General features: G+C 44.7%; 1 protein-coding gene across 18 annotated transcripts in view; it reads left to right on the forward strand.

Annotated features, from left to right (window-relative positions):
* CHCHD6 (coiled-coil-helix-coiled-coil-helix domain containing 6) overlaps positions 1–15,246 on the forward strand; it is a 259,379-nt gene that overhangs the window by 17,381 nt on the left and 226,752 nt on the right. For all 18 annotated transcript variants that reach the window (XR_010155756.1, XR_010155749.1, XR_010155752.1 and 15 more), the window contains 3 exons: positions 5,520–5,628; positions 8,998–9,067; positions 11,503–11,647. Coding sequence is in view for 9 of the 18 variants with exons in the window: in XM_009446384.3 (XP_009444659.2) it covers positions 5,520–5,628; positions 8,998–9,067; positions 11,503–11,647 (324 nt within the window). In the remaining 9 variants the exon portion in view is untranslated. The remainder of the gene's footprint in view (positions 1–5,519; positions 5,629–8,997; positions 9,068–11,502; positions 11,648–15,246) is intronic.

Raw genomic sequence — 15,246 nt, forward strand, 5'->3', positions numbered from 1 at the left:
TATTTGTAACAGCTTTATTGAGATGTGATTCACATGCTGTACAATTCATCCATTTAAGGCATGTGATTTAATAGTTTTTAGTGTATTCACAGGTATGTGTGACCATTGCCACAATCATTTTTAGAACATTTTCATCACCCCCACCCCCCACCCTCCCCACCAAATCCTACTTACCCTGTAGCTATCAGCCCCCACCCCGGTCCCTGCATTTCCCCAAGCCCAAGGCAGTCACGAATCTACTTTTGTGTCTAGAGATTTGCCTGTTGTGGAATACGCCGCACAGTGTGGCCTTTTGGGTCTGACTCCTTTCACTTAGCGTAGTGCTTTCAAGGTTTCTCCATGTTGTAATGTGTCAGTAGTTCATTCCCTTTTATGGCTGAATAATACTCCATTGTATAGATATACTTCATTTTACTTATCCATTCATTGGTTGATGAACATTTGGGTCCTTTCCATTTTTTGGCTATTACAGATAATGCTGATGTGAACACATGTTTTCATTTGTCTTTGGTGTACAATGAGAAGTGGAATTGCCATATCAAGTGGTAACTCTCCATATCCTCGCAAATACTTATTATAATTTGACTTTAAAAATTTATTTATTTATTTAGAAACAGAGCCTCACCTGTTGTCCAGGCTGGAGTGCAGTGGCGCAGTCATAGCTCGCTGTAACCATGACTTCCTGGGCTCAAGCGATCCTTTTGCCTCAGCCTCCCAAGAAGCTAGGACTGCAGGCACGTGGACCACACCTGGCTAATTAAAAAAAAATTTTGTTTTTTAGAGAAAGGGCCTCACTGTGTTGCCCAGGCTGGTCTCAAACTCCTGGTCTCAAGTGATCCTTTTGCCTCGGCCCTCCAAAATGCTAAGATTACAGATGCGAGCCACTATGGCTGACCCTTACACATTGACCTTTTAATTATAGCCATCCTCGTGGGTGTGATGTGGTACCTTATTGTGGTTTAAACCCGTGTTTCTCTAGAGACTAATGATGTTGAGCATCTTTTCCTGTGCTTATTGACCATTTGTATATCTTCTTTGGAAAAATTTCTATTTAGATCCTTTCCCCATTTTTAAATAGGATTATTTTTCATTTTATTATTCAATTCTGGAAGGTGTTTATATGTTTTAGATAAAAGTTCCTTATCAGGTATATGATTTGTACATATTTTCTCCCATTCTGTGGGTTGTCTTTTCAGTTGCCCTATGGTGTCATTTGGTACTCAAAACTTTAAAATTTTGAAGAAGTCCAATAATTTATTTATTTCTTTCATTGCTCATGCTTTTGGTGTCATCTCTAAGAACGTATTGCCAAAGCCAAGGTCATAATGATTTAGCCCTCTGTTTTCTAATAAGAGTTTTATAGTTTTAGCTCTTAATGTTTAGGTCTCGGATCTGTTTTGTATTAATTCTTGTATATGGTGTAAGGTAGGTGTGCAACTATATTATTTTGCAAGGGATATCCAGTTGTCCCAGCATCATTGGTTGAAGAGACCGCTCTTTCCCCACTGAACCATCTTGGCACCCTTGTTGAAATCAACTGACCATAGAGATAAAGGTTTCTTTATGGCCTCCTTATTCCCTTCCATTGATATGTTTGGTCTTCTCTTGTCATATGTCATTAACTAGTTATTTGATTGTATATATCTTAAATACTACAGGGACTCTATTATTATTATTACTACAATCTTTTGTTACTAAGGAAATGTTCATGGTAAAAAAATTAAGATGCAAAAGTTCCAAAAGTGAAAATCCTGCCCCAGCTGCTCTTGTCCCCACTTTCAGGACCTCATCCTCTGAGTACTTTGCTAAGCAGTTTTGTAGATTTCTCCTTGGAGCAGATCTGTATATGTGTCTTATGTGCATGCATGTGAAATCCAAATGCAATTCACACTTGCAGATATGTGTATATGCATATATTCAAATTCAGCAACATTTATATTTGTATGTCTGCATTTTTTTTTTGCAATATTGAGATGTCCAAAAAATTCTATGACTTTTTAAACAATCAGCAGTATATCTCATGTGTTTTCCATGACAGTGTATGTGTATTCTACCTTGTTCTTTCTTAATGGTTCCATAAAATTCTATAGGATGTATATGCCGAAATTGTCTCAGTCAGTTCTCTATCTGTTGGATGTTTATGTGATTTCCTTTTCTTTTTTCCCTATTTCCTCCGGTGTCACAGTGAGTGTCCTTCCACATGCCTCTGTGTACATGGGGGAGTAGTTTTCTCAGTGAGATATTCTGGAAGTGGAGTTGCTGATCATGTCTTTTGTCTTACAGTAATTTTTAATGTCTTTCCCTCCGCTGTGTTTTATGATGCCTTGCACATATTAGGCACTTAATAAATATTTACTAAAGTGAACTCTTAAGGATTTTTATCCTGGATTGATCCCCAGCTTGCTGTTTCATCTCAGTAAACTGTTTTATGACACCCTTAGGCCTATTTCACATCCTCTAAATGAATGAGAGTTTTGGTTATCCAGTCTTCATTAGGGGAACTGAGGTGAAATTAGTCAAGCAGTATTTGATTATCTACTGTATGTGTGGCACTGGAGGTCTACAGAGATGAGTGAGATTCAGGCTTAGCCCTCAAGGTATTTAAAAACCATCCGGATAGGCAGGCGGGAGGTGTAGTACTTCTCTGAGAAGCACATGTGTGTTGTCAGGGGGCTCAGAGGAAGGGAAAAGGTGATACTGGCACACCTGGGAGATGGTGCAGACGTGGCTCCAGATACCACAGTACAGCAGACATCAAAATAAAGCAAATCATGAACTTTTTGGTTTCCTAGTGTATATAGGAGTTGTGTTTACACTATATTGTAGTCTCAAGTGTACACTAACATTATGCCTAAAAAGTGTATATACCTTAATTAGAAATACTTTATTGGCAAAATATGCTAATGATCATCTGAGCCTTTAGTGAGTCATAATCTTTTTGCTGGTGGGGGGTCTTGCCTCCTTGTTGATGGCTGCTGACTGATCAGGATGGTGGTTGGCTGTGGCAGTTTTGTAAAATAAGACAACAATGAAGTTTGCCACATCAATCAACTCTTCCTTTCACAAAAGATTTCTCTGTAGCATACGATGCTGTTTGATAGCATTTAACCCATAGTGGAGCTCCTTTCAAGATCGGAGTCAGTTCTCTAAAACCCTGCTGCTACTCTATCAACTAAGTTTATGATCCTATTCTAAATCCTTTGTCGTCATTTCAGCAGTGTTCACAGCATCTTCACCAGGAGCAGATTCCATCTCAAGAAACCACTTTCTTTCCTCATCCATAAGAAGCAACTCCTCATCTGTTCAAATTTGATCCTGAGATTGCAGCAATTCAGTCACATCCTCAGGCTCCACTTCTAATTCTACTTCTCTTGCTGTTTCCACAACATCTGCAGTGACTTCTCCATTGAAGTCTTGAACCCCTCAGAGTCATCCATGAGGGTTGGAATCTACTTCTTTTAGACTCCTATTAATATTAATTTTTTGACCTCTTCCCATGAATCATGAACGTTCTTAATGGCATCAGAATAGTGAGTCCTTTCCTCGGAGTTCTCAGTTTACTTTTCCCAGGTCCATCAGAGGAGTCACTATGTATGGCAGCTCTAAGCTTATAAATGAATTTCTTAAATAATAAGACTTGAAAGTAAAAATTACTCCTTGATCCATGGGCTACAGAATGGATGCTGTGTTAGGAGGCATGAAAACAACATTCATCTTGTACATCTCCATCAGAGCTTTTGGGTGACCAGGTGCATTGTCAAGGAGCAGTAATATTTTGAATGGATTCTTTTTTGCTGAGCAGTAGGTCTCAACAGTGGGCTTAAAGTATTCAGTAAAGCATGTTGTAAACAGATGTTCTGTCATCTAGACTCTGTTGTTCCATTTCTAGAGCACTGGCAGAGTAGACTGAATATCATTCTTAAAGGCCCTAGAGTTTTCAGAATGCTAAATGAACATTGGCTTCCATTAAAAGTCACCAACTGCATTACCCCCTAACAAGAGAGTCAGCCTGTCCTTTGAAGGTTTGAAGCCAGGCATTGATTTCTCCCCTCTAGCTATGAAAGTCTTAGATGGCATCTTTTCCCAGTAGAAGACTGTTCTGTTTAGTATTGCTACCTTCATCAATGATCTTACATAGATCTTCTGGATAACTTGCTGCAGCCTCTCCATCAGCACTTGCTGCTTCACCTTGCACTTTTATGTTATGGAGATGGCGTCTTTACTTAAGTCTTATGAACCAACCTTGGCTCACTTCAGTCTTTTCTTCTGCAGCTTCCTCACCTCTCTCAGCCTTGACTGAATTGAAAAGAGAGAGAGCCTTGGGCTTGATTAGGCTTTTACTTAAGGGAATACGGTGGCTGGTTTGATCTTCTATCCAGACCACTAAAACTTTTTCCATATCAGCAGTGAGTCCGTTTCACTTTCTTACCATTCATGTGTTCACAGGAGTAGCACATGTAACTTCTTTCAACAACTTTTCCTTTGCATTCACAACTTGGCTAACTGTTAGGTGCAACAGGCCTAGCTCTTGGCCTATCTTAGCTTTCGACATGCCTTCCTCACTAAGCTTAATCATTTGTAGTTTTTAATTTAAAGTGAGAGACATGGGACTTTTCATTTGAACACTTAGAGGCCATTGCAGGGTTATTAATTGGCCTAATTTTGTTGTGTCTCAGGGGATAGAAAGGCCCAAGCAGAGGGAGAGAGACAGGGGTCGGGGAATGGCTCATTGCTGGAGCCGTCAGAACACAACAGCATTTATCGGTTAAGTTCGCCGTCTTACATGGACAATGTTCTCAGTGTCCCAAAACAATTACAAGAGTAACATGAAATGTCACTGATCACAGATCACTGTAACAGATATAACAATGAAAAAGCTTCAAGTATCATGAGAATTATCAAAACATGACTGAGAGACACAAAGTACATGCTGTTGGAAAGACAGCACCAGTAGACTTGCCTGATGCAGGCTTGCCCCAAACCTTCAACTTGTAAAAAAAAAAATGTGTTATCTGCAAAGTGGAATAAAGAGAAATGTGATAGAAGGAGGTACCTGTGCTTCACTTGCATGCTGTCGAGGAGCAGCCTTCCCTGGAGAAGGGGACATTGAGATACCTCCAAAGAAAGGATATGATTTGGATGGGTGGAGATGTCCCAGAGAGGGAGGTGGTGGGCTGGAGGTGGTTCAGAGGGAAGAGCATGCCTGAATTCAGAAGAGGTGAGAAAAGTGAGACATCAGATTCCCCTGAGGACTGGGTGTGTGGAGGGGAGTGGTGGGGGTAAAGCCGCAAAGCCAGCAGGGGACATATATTGGTAGGCTTGGGAATCCGGATGGGCTCAGCATGGACCTGGTAGGCACTGGGCCACCACGAGACGAGTTTTAGTAGAATTGCTTTGTTGGAGTTGGTCTTGAGGAAGCAGCGCATTCAGTAAATCTGGGGCCTGAATAAAGAGGAGGCTTTGCTTCCAGGCACTTCTGTGACATAACTTTTTCTTTTCCCTCTTTTCTGCTTCCTTAGCTGTCTGAAAACGTGGTGAATCGCATGAAGGAGCCCAGCTCTCCACCCCCTGCTCCCACATCTTCTACCTTTGGCCTTCAAGATGGCAACTTGAGAGCCCCTCACAAAGGTATGGGGATTGTGACAGTTCTGTGGAGTGTGGAGAGACAGTGAAAGGAGTGATGGGTGCTCACCCGAGCCCACCTGATGGCGCGCAGGGCTCAGGTTGGCTTCTGGATGACGTTAAGCAGCTCTGTCTGGTAAGGGCTTTCCGGAAGAGCGTGGCTTTCTGGGAGTGATGGGGCTGTCATCAGAGCTGCCAGGATTCGGGTCGGACCACCTTCCCTCTGTGCCACTTTCTCCATGTGGGAATTGAGGCAGAAGGACCTGAGTTGACAGCTCAGGAAAGAAGTTGCCTTTAAGGCTCCTCAGAGGCGGCATAGCCATGACTCAGCTTCAGCCACTCTAGCCTAACTCCCAAGTCAAAGAATGATGTGGATTCACGTGAATGGGGCCAAGTATAGGAGAATTCCGTCAGTGATTTAGGCGCCTACCGCAGCAGCCCTCACCTGAGCCTCAGGCCGAGAGCTCCTGTCCTGGCCCTTGGAATGGTTCCCTCTGGGCTTCTAGGAGGGGTCCTAGGAGTTCCTCTTCCTGGCCCACTGTGAAGCTGGTGCTCAAGCCGGGCTCAAAGCTGATTTGTTCCCTACTGTATTGTGCGTGTTGCAAATGAAGAAATTTGTGCTTTCCCCAAATAACGACTTGTAGCAAACACAAGGAAATAAAATTTTAAGGAAAAAAGTTCTAAGGCATACAAATGTTAAAATATTACAAAATAAAAAAGTCCTTGGAGCAACTGCTCAAAACATACTTGTTTTTGAGAACTTGGGTCTATCTATCAGATTCCGTAACTCAATTAAAAAAAAAAAAAGATTGGCTGGAGGCAGCATGCCACCACGGAAGGACCGACTGTTCGTGTGGAGAACCACCCACTAGATTGTTCTTCTTGGGCCTGGTCTCGCGTTACAGTTGCCTTTTCTACTCATCTTCCCTGTTGGGTTGAAAGAGTTTAGAATATGAGAGCTGTATCCTGCCCACTTAGTGTTTACTGAAGGCCACCCAGAACCAAGTCCTGTGCCCTGTGCCAAGACACAGTGATAGGTGGGCAGGGACCCTCTCTCATGGCACACCTGGCTCTGGTTATGGAGACTGATGAGTTATGTGTCATGTTGTGATGCAACACTGGAATCTGTCCCAGGCTCATGGGAGAGGAGGGACTGTGAAAGGCAGGAGGAATGGTGGTGGGTGGGCACTGCGAATGGGCAGATTGCAGGAGCGGAGGTCTGGCGACAGGGTGCATCCCAGCCTGCTCGGGGGCCTAGAAGCATTGCCCAGGAACCAGTCAGCACCTGGATTTGGACCCACCCCAAGATCTTTCTGAATATCTACCACTGTAGGGGATGTGTGAGATTCCTGAAAACCCCCCAAGAAGCCCTTGTCCTTTACTAATAGGGCTCACTTACTCCCCACGCTGGCTCTAACTAACTGATGAGAAGGGCTTAAGAGGAGTCTAACTTGACCCAATGCACTTTAACAAACTGGATTAACTCGAAAGAGGGAGAAAGTGATGATAAAAGCGAAAATTGCCATAATATATAATACTACACATCAGTTTCAGCTTTAGAAGAAATAAGAAGCATTTGCTTCAGTTTGGTAAGTTCCAGCAGTTTAGAAAGCAAGAACAGTGGTTCTTTTGTCACTTGGAGTTAATTATAACAAAGTACTTTGCTGTTTAAATGATAGATGTAAGTTTTGTTTCTGAATGTTGAAGAGTCAGCATAAATGGACTGTCTTAAAGTTAACTAATTTTAAGATATTTTGTACTTTTAAAACCAGTTTTTGCTTTATTTTAGTGATGGAACAAAGTTAGAAAAAGAAGTTAAAATTAAATTCTTCTCATACTATACCCCCCAAAAATGTCAGAGGAAATAAAAGATTGAAATGTATGGCTTGAAGCCATGAAAGTACAATAGAAGATAGATTTTCTACATGTCATATTAAACGAAGAAATCTTAAATTAAAAAAAATAGGAAATGTGAATATAAGAAATTAGACAATTTAGAAAAGAAGTAACAGGATAAGTTAGGGAAAATATAACATTTGACAAAGTCCTAGTAATCTTAATATGTAGCGAGTTCTTAAAGATCTTTAAGAAAGACAACTCAGTAGGAAATGTGCACAGATGGCCATACTCATGACAGGATCTCCATGTCACTAATACTGGAAGAAACACATATTCAACAATGTGCACTCCAAGGGAGCGGGGAGCGGTCAGGGGCACACAGAAAGGGCAGTGAGGATGAGTGCCACATGCTCTACATCGGCAGCCACGTTATTTTTGTAGTTAAAAAATGGAAAATTATATAAAAAGCAAAAATACCAGACATTAAACCTCAATAAAGCTCTTCAGACAAATAAGTAAGCATGGCGAGCACTAGTGTGGAGATGAAACCCCGCAGCAGGCTCCTGAGTTCACCTCAGCTGAGAACCTGGTGTGTTGCTGAGGAGCATGGGAGGTGCTCTCCTCCCATGAGAGGTGGTTTAAAAGTGCGAGCAGTCACAGCTGATGCTTTCAGAAGTGCCCCCCGAAGGATCCCTGACGGGTCTGGGGTGGAGTCGCACACCCTCATTGAGCGCCTCACACAGCCTGGTTCTTATGTTATGCTCTATGTGGTTCTGGCTGCTGGTGCATAGAACCCTGTGGTGGAGGGAGGTGTGGGACATCGGAGAAGGCCAAGAAAGGTGGTGAGCTTTGGCTGACAGAGAGCTTTGGAAGGGTAAAGGCTGGGGACAGGGTAGTAACAAAACCTTCAGTATCAGCAAGTGGTGGGGAGAGTGAATTGGATTTGCTCAGAAATCCCAAAATTCGTGATGATCAAAAGGGACCTACTGTAACAACAAAAAGAGCCCAATAATACTAAAGGCGATAGTGGTTAAGTAGAATTAGGTTTAATATGGGGCATTTGCCACAGTGGGGATTGTGCAGACTCAGGTGGGTACTAAGGGAAACAAGATTTAAAGAGCCCCCACCCCTTCCCTTCCCTATGCCAAAACCTCTACCCGGGAGGTTGTCCTCATGAAGCAAAGCAATGACTTCCCGCAGCCACTCCTGGCCTGTGCTTAGGAGATGACCTGGATTCCAAATAATTGTCAGGAGAGTAGGGATGGGTTTGAAACACTGCACCCAGTGTTGTGGGCATCCTGGTGCAAAGACCCCTTCGGGATAAGAGGTGGCTTGGATCATCTGGCTTTCCAGACAGCTTGAATCAAGGGTGTTCCTTGTCTGCCCCTGCGGACGCTCCTTTGTGGGGACACATCTGTGATGCTGCCTTCCAAGGGGCACATTCATTCATGGGGGTCATTCCTCTCTGGGTGACCTCTGTGACTTCGTGGACCCTGGGGTGCCACTGACAGGCCCTTTCTTCTCTTTCCTTTGCAGAATCCACACTGCCCAGGTCGGGGAGCAGTGGTGGCCAGCAGCCCTCAGGGATGAAGGAGGGTGTCAAGAGGTGAGCCCGAGAGCCTGCTTGCTCCCGGCACTGCGCTCCGCCTAAAAGCCTCTTTCCTCACTGGGTACCCCTCTCCTTGCCTGAAGCCCTGGAGGGTTTGTCTCACATAATTAATCTCAGTTGCATTGAAGGACAACCCTATGGTATAGGTATCACTGGTCCTAGTTTAAAGATGTAGAAACACCAAAAGGGGCATAGGGGAATTGATTGTTAATGTTCCTCATGCCCAGCAGTTTGAGAGGCCAAGGCAGGAGGGTTGCTTGAGGCCAGGAGTTTGAGACCAGCCTGGGCAACATAGCAAGACCCTGTCTCTAAAAGATAAAAAATTAGCTAGGGGTGGTGGTGTGTGCCCGTGTAGTCCCAGTTACTCGGGAGGCTGAGGTGGAAGAATCACTTGAGTTCAGGAAGCCGAGGCTGCAGGGAGCTGTGATTGCACCACTGAACTCCAGCCTTGGTGACCCTATCTCTAAAAAAAAAAAAAAAAATCATTTAAAAAAGCTAGGACTAAACAGTTGAGTGGCTGGAACTTCTGCATGTGTGTGCACATGCAGGCATGTTTTTAGAGAGATGAGGAAGTGGAGCCCTCCCAGTGCTAACTGTGGTTGTCCAGATGAACTGGCTCCAGGATGTTGGTAACTTTGTGAGCACAGGCCACGACCCCAAGAGCTGGCCACGCCTCTGTCATGGGACCTGCTTCCTGTCACGGGAGAAGTTTTAGCAAAGTGGTTAAGGCACAGAGGCCCCAGTGGAGCACAGGGTGGCATCTTGATCCTGCAACTTACTAGTTATATGAACTTGAAATATCACTGCATCTAAGAAGGGCTAAGAAGAGTACTTCTTTAATTGGGATCTTGTCATGGTTAAATATGTTTATATATATCATGCACATGAGCACAGCACCTGGCCTACAGAGTTCTCAGTGGATGCTCACAGTAGTTGTTACTGATTGACCTCTTCAGCATCCTTGAGGAAATTGCCCTCAGTATGGTCAGAGGACCCAGTGGGTCAGCTTAGGGGGCCCAGTGTCAGCCATGGTTGGGCGTTTGCCCTCTGGTAGTTCAGCCATGTTGGGTCTGTTGCATAGCCATGGGTTAAGGCCCACATTCTAAGATTTACTCTCCCTAATCGGTCTTAGCAAGAATAACTCACCTGGCCAGGTATGGCGGCTCAATCCTGTAATCCTAGTGAATTTAGGAGGCTAAAGCAGGAGGATTGCTTGAAGTCAGGAGTTTGAGCCCAGTCTGGGCAACATAGTGAGACCCTGTCTCTACAAAAAAATTAAAAACGTTAACTGGGGGGTAGTAACACATGCCTATAGTCCCAGCTGCTCAAGAGGCTGAGGTGGGAGGATTGCTTGAGCCCAGAAGTTGGAGTTTACAGTGAGTTATGATTGCACCACTGCACTCCAGCCTGGACCACATTGTGAGACCCAAAATCAAAAAAAAAAAAAAAAAAAAAAGAAAAAAAGCCAACTATTAACCTGAACCCTGCTTTTTTGGTACTTTTAAACATTTTAAAAATGGTAAAGTAATGCCTGCTAATGAAAGATTTAGAAAATATACAAAGTGAAAAAATCACCCATAGACTCGTCATCTCAAGACAACCACTGTTAATATTTTGGAGCATTTCATGTTCTTCTCCACCCAGTCCCCTCACCCCCCGTTTAGGGTTATTTTTTGAATGTCATAGATAATTTCATATCTTGCTATTTTCACTTAGTATTATAATGATTTGTCATTAGTTTCACCTGCTTTATAAGCAGTTTTATTGCTAAAAGCATTTATTGGTTCTCAGTTTTTAGATTCAACCTACAGACAAATGAAAGACTATTTTCTAGTGATGATGTCATAGATCATTATATGATCACACCATATTTTCTTTAGCTTGACCTTGATTTTGGGACATTTAGGTTGCTTGCATTTTTTTCACTACAATAAATAATACTGTTAAGAGCATCTCAGCACTAATAACTTTTTTCTTCTCTATAGGATTATTTTACTAGGCAGAATGCCCAGAAATAGGTCAAAGGGTAGGAAGATATTCAGAATGAAGAGTTAAATGTTCAAAACAGAGGACTACTACCATCTCAAATCTTCAAGCTCTCAAGTGGAGGCAATCCGTGGATTGAGCCCCTCCCTGAGACTCTCACTGGGCATGGGGCTGCCTACTTGGCCAGGTCTCCTCCTGTTCCTGAGCTGTGTTGTCTTGGCTCAGTGTCATTGTCTCCCCTTGTCTGGGGAGCTGTCACTGTTGCCTGAGCTTGGGTGTGGAATGATGGGGCATGCGGTTTCACAGCACTCTCTCCTTTCCTGACCAGCCGCTGGCTGGTTTCAGCATTTCCCTGGTGGCTGAAGTGAGTGCGCAGATCTTGTCTTGGCTATGGGCTGCCCGTCATGCCATCCACATCTGTTTCTCCTCATGTTTCTTCTGCACAGGTATGAACAGGAGCATGCTGCTGTCCAGGATAAGCTCTTCCAGGTGGCAAAGAGGGAAAGAGAGGCTGCCACCAAGCACTCCAAGGCTTCCCTGCCCATGGGCGAAGGCAGCATCAGCCATGAGGAGCAGAAGTCACTCCGGCTGGTGAGTGCAGATTTTCCCTGATCTGGCCTTCTGAGCTGGGCAGCACCCTGGGAAATAGGGGGCGGGCCCTGGCACCTGGTTAGTCTGAAGCCCTGCTGGCTCAGGCTGCCCCTGGGTTGTGCTCGGCTTCACCTCTGTGGAAAAGGGTCTTTTGGGAGCCAGGAACTGGGGTTCTCCCAGCCCTGGCTCTGTCAGTGATTTGCTTTGCTGCCTTTGGCATGTTTTTGCAGTCTCTGTGGCCTCAGGTCTACACAGTAAGGGACCAGACCACTCAACAGTCTCACTTAGCTCTGAAACTTCACAGATGTCAGGGCTGCAGTGGTATGTGTGTCAGGAGGGTGTGAGGGCAGAGGACTAGAGGCCTGGAGCCATGTAATATATGACAGGGAGGGCATCATCTTTAGAGTTAGGCAGGTTGGGTGCAAATCCTGGACACCCTGTCTGTGAGTCTTGCTTGAAGTTCGTGATGTTTACACACAGGACTGCCCAGGGAATCAGAGGAGATAGTATTTGTCCAGGACTTAGCACATGCCGGCAGACCATGGGAGTGCACTATTGTTGTTATCATTAATACATTTAAGTGATGGGTGGCTATTAGGATCTTTTTGCTTAAGTGCAGCATTTATTTTGCAACATGAGAAGTCTCAAGTGCCCCCAGGGTTGACTAATTCAGTGGCTCACTAGCATCATCATGGACCTGGTGCTTCTCTTCCTGCCACTCTGCCATCCACAGTGTGCCAGTGCATCCTAGGCAGGCTGTCCCCATGGTTAATGAAGGCTGTTACTGCCCCACAAGTCCCATGCAGACAGTAAAACCCTCAGTAGAAGAAGAGAGGCTGTGCCGACCCTTGTGTCTCTATCACAGGGATAACTTTCCTAGAAGCTCCTGGCAGAATTCCTCTTACATCACACTGGCTTGAATTGTACCAGGTGCCCATGGCTAAGCCAGTCCTCAGCAGAGGGGATACAGAGGGCTCCACTGACTGCAGCTAGGGCTCTTTTCTAGTCACATTAGGGAGGTTGCATATCCAGCTAGAATTAGGACTGACAGCAAGGAAGTTGGGGGAGGGAAGCATGGCTGTGGGCGGCATCTAATAACATCTGCTGGAGGCCATGAGGTTTGAGACCAGGAACAGCCTTGCACTACTTTAGGTGGGTAGCCTCGTACACATGGTGCTGTGTAGAAGGGGGTTGAACACGATGTGAGAGCATCATTTGGGATTGTGCTATCCTGGGAGGCCAGACATGCTGGCTGGGCACAGGCCTTAGCTTACTAATTTGATGACTACACAAATGTTTGAAGTGTGCAGTAGGCACATAAATGCACTTTGAACCAGGCCCTCTGGGAAATACAAACAATGTAGGATCCTAGCCCTCGGGAAGTTTTAGTCTGTGGAGAAGACAAACTAAGAACTTTGAAAAAGGCCAGATTGGTTACAGTAGTTGTTGAATTGAAGAAAAGATTTGGAAATGCAAATGTATAAGCTGCTGGTGGATCAGAGCTGGTAGGTCAGAGACGGCATTAAACTCAGCCTTAAAGGCTGAGGGGCAGTTGGGCTGAGAGGCAGGTGTTGAGAAGGTGATCGGATCCAGTGAGAAGAGTGAGGTTTGAAGCTGGATTTTAGAAGGCCTTGGATGTGCTGAGGAGTTAACCCTCAAAGTAGCCCGCGTCGATCCTGAAACAGTCAATGGTTCCTGAAGTTTGTAAGGATGGGAGTGATGAGATCTGACTTGTGCTTTTAGAACCCCATGGCATCCTAGTGAGGAATCAGTTGATGCAGTGAGAAACCGGGGCCAGGGCATGCCTTCAGAGGCTCTTGCAGTCAGTCTCTGAGAGGCAGATGGGTTGTTACCCCTCTGCAGGCAGCCTGACAACCAAGTAAGAAGGACCCCTATCCTGGAGATGACGCGTTAATCAGTATGGCATGAGCAGGAAAAGTTGGCCTCCTCTAGAGGTGGAAGATTACAACCTACAGGTCTGCTGTCTCTTCGTTCTCACCTGGAATGTATTAATTACAGTGAAAGAATTCACAGCTTCCCATTCTTACTCCTGCAAAGGAGATTGAGCGCCGCTTTCTCAGGACTATCCCTTGGGGAAGAACTTGATTCCCATCCCCCTCAGGTCTCTAGATGGATAATAATCCCCTTTTCTGAGCCAGAATTCTTAGGGAATAGTGACGTAAGTTACTTCCTTCATTTTAAAAACATTTAACTACTTTCATGGGCATTCTCATTTTCTGACTGCTCAGCGTTCATTTCTCCATGCAACTGGTGTTCCAGTTTCCTTTTGGGAGTGTTCCTGTTTCCTGCTGTGTGTAGACTTGGTGGGATTGTAATTCCTCTGTGGAAGCTGGATCTGGGCACAGTGCAAGCTTAGCCAGCTTGCACCTCATGCCTGAGGACCTTCAGTTTTGAGTGAGTACAGAGGAATGGCAGGAGGCCAGGATGGGAGTTCCTCATTGTCTCTCAGATGTTGCAGTCAGCCCCTTCATGCTATGAGGTTATATCTTTTGCCATCTCCTACACTTTCAGGGTACCATTGGTTTCTGTCTGGTCCTCCTGCCTTCTTGAGGTTTGGATCATCCATTGATGACCTGCCAGTCAACTTTCCTTTGCTTAAGTAAGCTGAAGTTGGCTTCTATTGCTTGATGCTATTGGAAAGGCATCTCCTATAGGAGGTGCTACAGAAGATGATGTTGAAGGTGTACAACCATATTCAATACTCAGTACAAACAGAGGAGAAGGGAAGATAGTACTAGGCATTGTTCTGTAAGTTAACAGATAACCAAGGCAGTCAACTAAATGCTGAGCAGATGCTATGGCCATTGCTTCTAAAGAAGGGGGGATCCCTTTGGGTTGGTATGGTTGGGGAGTGCTTTTAGTGGAGGTAAAACTATATTTTCAAAACTATATTCTGGAAGATTTAAATAAGAGGAGAAAGATGGAGAGAAGAACCTAACAAAAGCAGGGAAATTTTTCTTTTCTCTCCTGCATCTTCCGCATGGAAAGGTTGAAGGAGGTGGCTAGTTGGCAGCCTGCTGCGTGGAGTGCTGAAGGGACTGGTGGTGTGGCAGTGTGTGGATCACAGCACATCCTTCTAGCCCTCCAGGAGGGTTGGACCTGAGATGGAACTTGCATGGTCGCCAGCAGAATGAGTTGTCTGCCCACTCCTCCTAGGTGCCTTCTCGGCTACCCCTGTAGCCCTCCCTGTGAACCTGTAGCCTCATCTAGAGGATTTCCTGTTGTACTGAGTGCCGCTTAATATGTGATGTGCTCTTCCACCCTGTTCACTTGCCTCTGACTTTTTCCAATATTGATTTTAAAACCCTCTTCTGCGTAAGGGATTGGTCCATTTTATTGTTGGGAAAAGTTATAAAACTAATGACAAGGAAAGGTAATAATTTTTCTGACCTACTTCTGATGACAGAAGTGTTGCCCTTTCCCATCTAGTGCAGCAGTGATGAACTGTTCTGTGCGTGTCGATGCGTGTTTGCTGTCACTGGTGGTGCCCTGGTTCTGGTCTGAGTGAAGGCCATGGGTGTCACTGGATCCTGTGAGAGGTGTTTCTCCCTCTGAGTTGATGGAGAAATTAGGAGTCC

The sequence above is a fragment of the Pan troglodytes genome, chromosome 2 (genome assembly GCF_028858775.2).
Source record: "Pan troglodytes isolate AG18354 chromosome 2, NHGRI_mPanTro3-v2.0_pri, whole genome shotgun sequence".
Classification (NCBI taxonomy): Eukaryota; Metazoa; Chordata; class Mammalia; order Primates; family Hominidae; genus Pan; species Pan troglodytes.